This window comes from Sinocyclocheilus grahami, unplaced genomic scaffold (genome assembly GCF_001515645.1).
Source record: "Sinocyclocheilus grahami isolate Dianchi unplaced genomic scaffold, SAMN03320097.WGS_v1.1 scaffold173.1, whole genome shotgun sequence".
Lineage (NCBI taxonomy): Eukaryota > Metazoa > Chordata > Actinopteri > Cypriniformes > Cyprinidae > Sinocyclocheilus > Sinocyclocheilus grahami.
The window spans coordinates 640,919-651,276 of record NW_015505352.1 but is presented as its reverse complement, the minus strand read 5'-3'; the positions used below and the strand labels follow the sequence as shown (position 1 = coordinate 651,276).

Sequence of the window (10,358 nt, the reverse complement as noted above, 5' to 3'; positions counted from 1 at the left end):
AGCAATAATATGCAAGTGCTATATTAGTATATTATTATAGTGTTATATTTCAATTTCACAAAGAAATGTGCAGCATTTTGTCCAAGCAATATTAAAAGGACACATTTAATTTAGAATTTGTCTTAAATCTCATTTTGTAAAAAAAAAAAAAAATTGAATCGTGAAATCAAAATCGTGAATCGAATTGAATCGTGAGTTGAGTGAATCGTTACATCCCTATGCACCAGTGTGCAGCATCCACCTGGATGATGCGACGGCAGCAATATTGTGCCAGAACGTCCACCACACACCAGCTTATTGGTGGAGAGGAGACAGAGTGATGAAGCCAATCAGCAGGTGTGGGGATGTTTAGGATGCCATGATGGTCAGAGGCCAGTGGGCGAATTTGGCCAGGATGCCGGGGTTACACCCCTACTCTTTTTCGAAGGACATCCTGGGGTGTTTTAATGACCACAGAGAGTCAGGACCTCGGTTTAACGTCTCATCCAAAAGTCGGAATGAGAATGAGAAAAATTCCAAATATCGTCCGATATATCGCCCTTGGGTAATATATCGGTCGACCACTAATCTGTACATTACTTCATGTATACTTTTATTATTACCATCTGTTTATATCAAGGTATTGATTGTATAATAGTATCATATTTTGTTGGCAATATTTGTGGTAGGTCTGAAATAGATTTTACATCTAAAGGAATATAGAGATATTGTCACACTTCTGCTTTGCACCAGAATAGTGATGAGGAGATTTTGCTTCTGTTGTAATTATATAAACTATATAGGGACCATTTAGGGAAAAATTACTGATTGATGAAGAATAATGGCATCTTAACTCCTACACATTGAGGTTGCTCTTCTGATGTGTCTGTACAGTATAATTGTCTGTAGTCCCACAGTGATTTTAACTGCTGGGCTCTTTATTTTTATCCTCATTTTTCTCTCTCTCTCATCTAAATATCCCCTTTCGTTGTTCTAGCCTCAGTATGGAGGGAGAGTAGCTGTCATCTCATTTTTCAACTAGTCATCCAGCAACCAACTAGTCCGTTGGTTCCCAGTCCTCTTCCTGGCCACATTTTGGATGTGTCCCTAATCAAACACATCTATCTGGATCAGTGAAGTGTTGTCTGATGTTTTCTTCCTAAAAGTGCACATATGTGTCAGTGTTTGTGGTTGTGTTCCTGACAGGAGGAAGCTGGTTTGGATGTTCCTACACTTGCATTTCCGATGACCTTTGTGTGTGGTTTCAGTGATCAGATCACAAAACTAAACACTTTATTAAAAGTTATCAGCAAGCTCTATGATTTGAGGTATTATTCATGTCCATAGCACAAACAGTGAAGGAATAACACAATGCTTGCCTTTTATTCTCACCTTGCTGTATATAGAGAATAGAAACTTCATACATTACATCACAAGTAGAAAAAAATAGAGATTAAAAAGGTGTGTGATGTGCAGACTGTCTATGGAAAAGGAGGGGAGGAGAGAAAAAAGATAGACTGATGTCTGGTGCAGCAGGCGCAATGATATTACGCAGCGCTTAGGCTAATTGGATGTTACCTAGCTGGGGACTATTTTCAGGCGCTGCCTAATATCATTGCGCCTGCTGCACCCATGGTACGGCAGCAAAGTTCCTTGATATTGTCCGTGCAGAGGCTATTCTGTTTTATTGATCTATGGCACATTCATTTTGATTCTTTACACGTGTAATGATGTCCAGTGACTTGTTTGCATTATTTATGCATTATTTTATTTATTTGTAAGACTTTTTTTATGACTAAATTTGGTAATGGGAGAGTAAAAATATTTTTAAAACGTACACCGTTCAAACTAGGCTGCTTATGTTGAAGTGTTTGGGATGTGGCTTTTAATGATGAGACCTTTTTTGTAATCAGGCTCTCAAAAAGTATATAACAATTTGGATATAGATTTATCGGCCAACATATCGGTTATCGGCTTTCAAAAATAAAGAGTAATCGGTTATCGGTATCGGCCAAAATTTTCATATCGGTGCATCCCTAGTATATACTCACATATTCCCTTTACTTCTGATGAGCAAAAATAAGTAGCAAAATCATGGTTTCTGACCGAGACATAAACTAAACATTAAAAATTAAATTAAATTATTATTATTTTTTTTTTTATTTACTACATTATTATTATTTGTGATTTGATGTTTTGAAAAGGGGATGAGCTTTTTACTTTTTTTAATTTGTCCAATTCAACCCATTGTGACCCAGCTTCCTTGTTTATGGCCATAGCTGGTTAAAGACATTTTTACGATTGACACTTTGTGTTCCAGCTAATTAGGACATTGTGTAAAGCTCCACGGTGGTCACTCCTAATGTCCGTTGGTCTTCCTCTTGAATCCCTTACATTCCCAGTGCTACACCAGTGGCCTGTAGGTTACATGTTCACCAGCTCAAGTGTTAACCCGGTTCTGCAGCTGTTCACAGGGTGATGGGTCAGGTCACATGGGTTGTCTTCTTGATATCTCAATCCTCTGGAGCATCTCAGGTTAATAGGCTAATTGCTGAGATTCAGACTCGAGCTACACCCCAATAACAAGCCAGGTCGGCTGCGCTGAAGTGATTTGATCTGACCCGACTGTTGTGAGGTTATAAGCTACAGGGTGGAAATTTATAAAACATTCTCGGGTACCTATATCCGTCTGCTTTAAACATGACTACAGTTCATATAGTTTGTGGTTTAAGGTTACTTAGCATCAAGCAAAACTATTTAAAGATTTAAAAGCAATCTCATTTTAATCCAGTATTAATTCTTAAAATTTGTTCAGTGATGGATGTTATGCACTGCAATAGGCCCAAATGTATTATTTCCCAATGAATAGAAGCAAAATAGGAATTGAATCTGTAGCAGGCCGTTTAATGTCAACTCGGTCCAGGACAGCCGCTGAATTGTTCAGGGTTCATTTGTCTTCTGTTCATTCAGCAGGACCAGTTGGAAATGAACGAATGAGTGGACTCATTAGTTGTGTGAGGCTGGTGTGGGACAGGGGTTCATTAATGTGCTCAGTAATGTGGCCGGCAGAATGAGTGATGCGATTAGCGGCTGCTACACACACAGGCACATACTCGTTGAACCTTTGACCCTTGTTTGCTTCAGTCTGAACCACAGTGAGGAAGTGTGATGGGGGAGGGGAAATTCGAGAGCAATCTGCAGCCTCGTATGATTGGGTTTATTCATGTATTTGTTCGTAATTGAAGTTAGGTTTATGAATGTACAATAGCACATTTGTGTGTATTGTTAATGAGTAATGCATATAAATCTTGACAGAACATATGATGTTTGTGTGAATTTGAGAAACAGGTCCACATTTCACTCCAGAGTTAAAATAAGAAATTGTAAGAGTTGTAAGAAATTGCGTTTTAAAATAAAGCTATTATTTGGGTAATTTTGCATTTTGACATTTTCATGCAATCAGGCATATTTGACAACTTCTCATTGTCATAATAAACAGTAGAAGATAATTATCATTATAATTATTGTATATAATTTCATGCTTTACTTTTTGGGGTCGATTTTGTGTTTTTGGTCAAAAATACAATAAAAACTGTAATGCTGTGAAATATTAATTTAACAACCATTTTCTGTTTTAATAGTTTTAAAAAAAAATGTAATTTATTCCTGTGATGGCAAAGCTAAATTTTCAGCAGTCGTCTTTCAGAAATTATTCTAATATGCTGATTTGGTGTGCAAGAAACATTTATTATTATTATTATTATTATTATTATTATTATTATTATTATTATAACAAAGTAATAAATTCCATCCTTTGTGAATAAAACCTAATTTAAAAAAAGAATCTTAACTGACCTCTAACTTTAAACGATAGTGTAAAATGGTAAGAGAAAAAAAAACAATTATAATAAAATAATAAAATAATTATTTATTTTTAACAATTTAATAATAATTAATTAAATTTAATAATTATATATATATATATATATATATATATATATATATATATTAGCAGTTTAATAAATACTGCCTTGCCTTGATATCTAAATACTTTACAAGTCATATATGAGTGTCTTTCTTGGTCTTTCTCTCATTCTTTCTCTCTCTTGTTCAAAAATCTCTTCTTATTTAATAGCTCTGTTTCCTATCTGCTATTTACGTTCATTACATTTTCTCTCTTGTTCACTTCTTCTCTCTGCATCATCTAGTCACTGCAGTGTTGTTCCGTGTGGCCACTCTGCTGCCATCTACCAAAAATCCAGTGCTCTGCTGTTTAGATGTAGAGAAAACTGTTGCCGGTGTACGTGAAGCGATGCTGGTTTCAGATTGTCTGAAGTTACTGTTGTTATCTCGGGTCATTACTTCAATATCGGGAAGATCAGGAACCTATTACCTGGAAACAGTGAGGCTAGGCTATATTTTCAGACATGCTTTGTTGTCTGTTCCCTTCTGATACCTGATAAGCCCTGAAAAATAATCATCTGTGAGCGAGAAAAAGGTTAGGCTTGGAGGAACCTACTGATGCGCTGATACAGATTGATTCCATGGCTGTGTGCTTTCTTCCTTCTTTTTAGTCGTTTGTTTTGAGTGACCTTAAAACTCACCCACGATTCACCTTCCTGTCACTAAAGAACAGATCGTTGGTACCACAGTGTCCTTTTGAAGTTTCTCTTTAAAAAACTGCTCATGTTATTTTTTCCCCCAGATTCCTTAGTTCTTTTTCCACAGAATGTGAATTCCCAACCACATTTAGAGCTCTTCCAGCTCTGGGAAAAGAATAGCTGTCTGATTTTCTCCAAGCGTAATGTCTCTATTTGTTGAAGTGGTTTGTTGTATTTCTGTGGTTTGGATGCTGAAATGATGGATTTTTAGACGTTAGTGAAATATCCAGTTACCCTGCATGCATAGCTTGAAGGACAGCGGCACAGCTGTGAAATGGGATTCATTTTGGTGAGATAATATGTTGGGAACGCTCATCTCCTGCATGAGGCACTTCAGATGTGAGATGGAGGTCATTTCTTGGTCTTCTGTCATTGGTGAGGAAATTAGTAATTAACGTCAAATCTATACGATAAATGAAATTGTTAGCCTACGGAAACCCCTATTTTAAACCTAGAATGATTAGTTTTACACCGGTTGTAACCTTGTGTGTGTTAGCTGTAGTTTAAGCTGGAAGCTGTTTAAATCTGACAGACATCTAGGAATGTTCTCATTTAAAAAAAAAAATAAAAACAGTAATAATTTTATTCACTAAAATAATAAGCTTATTATAATAACAAAATATATAAAATAAAATATATTATTATTATTTTATTTTAATATATTTTATTATTATTATTTTATTATAATAACAAAATATATAAAATAAAATAATAATAATAGTTTATTATTATTATTATTATAGTAAAAAATATTTTTATCCTAAAAATAATGTATGTATAGAGTTTTAGAATTGTGTATAAATAGAATGTATTATTATTATTATTACTGTTATTAAATTACATATTCAATTTATTCTTTGGTACAAAAGATTTTAGGATTTTAGAATGTTGGTTATAATATGAATATATGATACAAGTATAAAATGTTTTAATTTAGCTTGTGTGTGTGTGTGTGTATTTGTTTCTATGGACTACAAGAGAAGCGCATCTGCGTCTAGATGACTGTCGCTTCAGTCATTGGAGTCATATCGTGAACCGTTATTAAATGTGCTTCACCCTCTCCTGTTCGCCTGCAGTGGAGCTCACTTACACACACACACACACACACACACACATACACACACATGCACACCCCATTACATCATCCAGCTGCAGAAGTGAGAACCTCATTGGCTCTACTGTACCGCGGCCTGTCTCTCTCAGACCCTGAGGGAAGAGTGTGGGCTCTCTTCCTCACACACCTCATGCTTGCAAACAGATACCGAGATACGGAAGAGAACCTAAACCCTGGTCTTCTCAGGTGCTCAGCGGGGTTTAGAGAAAACCGTACTGGTACTGAAACTCAGCCCTTCCGTCCGGTAGCACTGTGTAATTCTCCCAGCCTCCACATTTAACCATAACTGACAATTCTGTTCAGATTATCCTAACTGTTCACTCCTGGAGAACACTGCTTAAAATTGCCTTGTCCTGTACCCCCCATTATTGCTTTAAAAATATGCATACAATTAAATATATATATAATTTTCTGTTATGACTTGATACATATGTTAACTTGTATGTAAATTAAAAATAATAAAATACTTAATGTTTATGAAATAAATAATTTAATATCATTAATAATAGTAATGTTAATTTTAATATATAATATTACAACTTGAAGTTCAGCTATTACTATATATAATCCTGTATGACTCTCCTAGAGTGCAAAAGAAGAGGTTTAGCAGAATGTCTGAGCTACTCTATTCCATACAATGAAAGTTTATTGGGACTAGGGACTTTAAATGCATCATTAAAGTGGTCCACGCAACTCATGTTTGTGTTCTATTACTTTTGAAGCCATATGATTAGGGTTAAAAAATCTGACAAAAATCTGACAAATCTACATTTTTGGATGAGATATTTCTGTAAATTGCTGCAAATAATCTGCAGAAGCGTCCATGTTTTCATTAGATCACGTGGTCTGATGTGCACAGTAGCAGTGGTGGAAAAACAAACCTTCCAGTGGGATGCATGGAAAAAAAAAGAGAAGGGGAGGGAAAAAGAAAGGTGTTCATTTGTACAGTGAGTGGCGCTGAGACACCACAGGGAAGCATTGCAGGAAAATGGATAATAGACATCATCTCTATAATATCTCAGCTGTGTGTGTCTGTGTAGGAGGGATCGGCTCCTTCAACCATATTTCATGCTTAATTAGCAGCCCTGGGATGGAGGGATAGTAGGAGTGGAATTAAAGACAGCATGTCTCAACTGAACCATCCATGTCCGTAATGCTTTACTAGCGAGTATTGTGCCATACCCGATTCTTCCAGCATTTGTCCTGCTCTGAAATAGATACTTGTAGATCATGAACTAATACCCTATTATTTCTTAAGTTATTTACATGATTTCTTTCAGCTGAGAGGAAAAAGGTAAATTATGTAATCCAAGCAAGGTTATGTTTTCGCGCTCTGAGAGACCAAAGTCAGTCTGCTGGCTATACATGACTAACTCAACTTTGGCACAGACTCACCAAACCTAGTCAACTCAAACCTGTGAATCATAAAAACAAATGAACAGAAGTGATGCTTCATCCAGGTTGCTGCTGATCTCATGCAAAGTGCTTGAACGAGGTCCAGCGCTCGAGGCGGTTTCTGCTCATACCAAGAACAGAAGAACAAATGATGATGTTTCTGGACTGTCTTTACATTCAGTTAAATACATGTAAAAGAGTCTGAAAAGGACAATGTGAAATTGATATTCATGGGCCTTAAATACACCAGATGCAAACTCAAATTTCCCATTTGAGCACGATAGCTCAAGAAAACCGAGCATGCACAGTATGCTAACCGCTAGACCAAGGCTCTGATGATGATATGCTTGCATGGATTCTAAATTCTGTTCTGTCGTTTTGTTTTTCAGGATTTCGTAGGAATGAAGAGATGAAAGCAATGGAAGTTTTGCCCATTCTAAAGGAAAAAGTGGCCTTCTTGTCAGGTGTGTTGTTATTTTGAGTGCTATTGTTGCTATAACTATGTGTCTTTTATATGTCTAGTGGTCATAACATACTTTCTCAGAAGGAAGTACTCTACATATGGTCAACAAGAGTGTGTATCTTCAGTATTTCCAGTACAGAAAAGCAATGTTTTAGTTTGAAAAATTGAAAAATGCTCATACCTGTACACAGGAATAATCCAAAAGTATAGTATGGAAGCAAGTTTCCATCTAGACTAAAAAATATAAATAAAAATTTAAAAAAAAAATTTGTGTTAGTCACATTGTGGTGTATAAAGCTGCAATTCCAAGAAATAAAAATTTATTTTATTTGTTATTAAAAAGGCAAAAAAGGCTTCCATAGGATCAGGAAATGACCTGAATTGGAAATTTTGGATCACATCAGTGTTATTTTAATATGACTGACTTATTATTGTAGTATTTATTAATATTTTGAATTGGCTTTCATTTTTGATTTTCAGTTTTTAATTTTAGTTCATCATTTTGTACAAGTTTGTAATTTTGTTATGTGCTTTTGTCATTTGTATTAGTTTTTGTTTTAAATATTTCTATTTCGCTTCAATTTATAACTATTTTAGTTTTAGAAGTTTTACTTTAAATTGAAATACTTATTTTATTTCAGGTAGTTGCCAAAGCAACATTTAAAAATTTTATTTAAGATTTAGTTGTTAAAAAATATGATTTTTTTTCAGGTTTATATCAATTATAACAACCCTTGATCACAATCACAGGACCACGTGTTTTTGACCCAGAATAACTTTTACTGAATATTACTGTAACTTCCCAAAATATTTTTAGTTGGTGTGTCATTGTAATTTGATTTAGACTGTAAAAAGCTCTCCCTCTCACTTGCTCTCTGAGCTTCTGTTTGGCAATTTTAGTCGTACGACTAACAGACCAGCACTAAAATGACTCAGAAACAAAAGCTGCGTCTCCATAGGGATGAGCAACCGTCACACACATGTCCCATGATACAACAACAAGCACAATCAACAGGCATGAGAGTGTGCTTAAAAAATAAAGAACCGAGCGGAGGAACTGAATCTGCAGAGCCCCAAGTGTGAACACCCAGCGATTTTTGCACAAGCATGCAATTATGTGCTTTTTATTTATTTATATTCCTTAACGTCAGAGGATAAGATGTATTATCCTATTACAAACATACTCCATTAGTGAGATTCAGCATATTCGCTGGAGAAAATCCTCATGGATATCCCAGTTGCTCAGTGAGTTTGTTGTGCTGGAGTTGAGGCCTTTTTGGCTTAGTTAACACAACCTGTATGAACTGGAGCCGTGAGAGGAGGATCAGTGGGAGCAACACATTGATTACTTATTTCTCAATGCTAATGAACTGGGGTTTGGTTTATGACTATGACCTGGGTGATTCAAGAAGTTGTTATTGGTTAAAGTTGAATTGTGATGTATTTGTGCAGGTCTACATTATCTTCACTGTTGGTCCACAGTTGTATTTTTAAAGGCATATTTCACCTAAAAATTAAAATTGTCATAATTTACTCACCCTCATGTCGCTCCAAACCTGTATGAGTTTCTTTATGTTGAACATAAAAGAAGATATTTTGAAGAATGCTGGTAATCAAACAGTTGATGGTCCCCATTGACTTCTATAGTAAGGAAATAAATACTATGGAAGTTTGGATTTTCAAATTTCTTCAAAATATTATCTTTTGTTTTTATAATTTGGGCAGTGTTATGCAAATCTTCCCACACAGTGACGTAGACATGTGGGGGCGTGTTAGAACGAGCCATTTTAGGAGGGCGTGGACCAGTCTTAACTTTTATAAAGAATATCTCTTTGGGTTTGAGACTTTAGTCTTTGCAACTTTAGGGATCTTATCTATTCACAAACAGCTTTTACACTCCAAAGAGAAAGGAAAACTTGAAATCGCATCATATGACCCCTTTAAAATTTGTTGGCTTTGTTACAAAGTGAAGCATGATAGCTTTAGCTGAAAGCTTCAAACTAAAATTTAATTTACTCACCCTCATGTCTGTCCAAACCGGTATGACTTTTTTTCTTCTGTGGAACATAAATTTTTTTTTTTTTTTGTCCGTGCAATGAAAGTCAGTGGGATCGAAAGTCCAATGTTGTTTTGGAACTCATTCACTTTCATTATATGGTCAAAAACTATTAAAAAATATATTCTCTTGTTTTCCACAGAAGAAAAAAAAAAGATTTGAAATGATGCGAGTAGGAGTTAAACGGGTCCTATTATGCTCTTTTACAAAGTCTTGATTTTGTTTTGGGGTTGTACTACAACAGGCTCTCATACTAGGTTGTTTGAGGAAAAACATTATTTTCCCACATATTTTACATTATTACAACACCTCTCTCCCAAGTCTGGCATGAACGGCTCGAATAGTTCCTGTATCAAATGAAGGCCCGCCTTCTGAAATACAAAATGTGCTGTGATTGGTTAGCTGGGCCAGTGCGTGTTGTGATGGCAGCACTCGGTGCCTGGTCGGGAAACATCGTGCCCCTTACCGTAACCGCCTGCTGCGAGCTTCAGTGTAAATATTGCGTCAAAATCAAATCAATTTGAGCACGATTTAAACCCGGATGATTGTAACCACTCTAAGTTCATCTGCCTTGGGAAAGCTAGCGTGTCCCCGACATAGTGATAACACTCGTTGCCTTCTCTAGTGCAGCTCAACCAGGTCTCGTCCCATTTGTCGATATTTGTGATATCACAAATCCCGGAAAATATG

The 10,358-nt window shown here is 35.8% G+C and overlaps 1 protein-coding gene across 1 annotated transcript in view; it reads left to right on the top strand.

Annotated features, from left to right (window-relative positions):
- Window positions 1-10,358, top strand: part of LOC107593576 (triple functional domain protein-like) — a 72,832-nt gene that overhangs the window by 2,911 nt on the left and 59,563 nt on the right. The window contains 1 exon segment of the mRNA XM_016283353.1: window positions 7,539-7,613. Within this exon segment, the coding sequence (XP_016138839.1) occupies window positions 7,539-7,613 (75 nt within the window).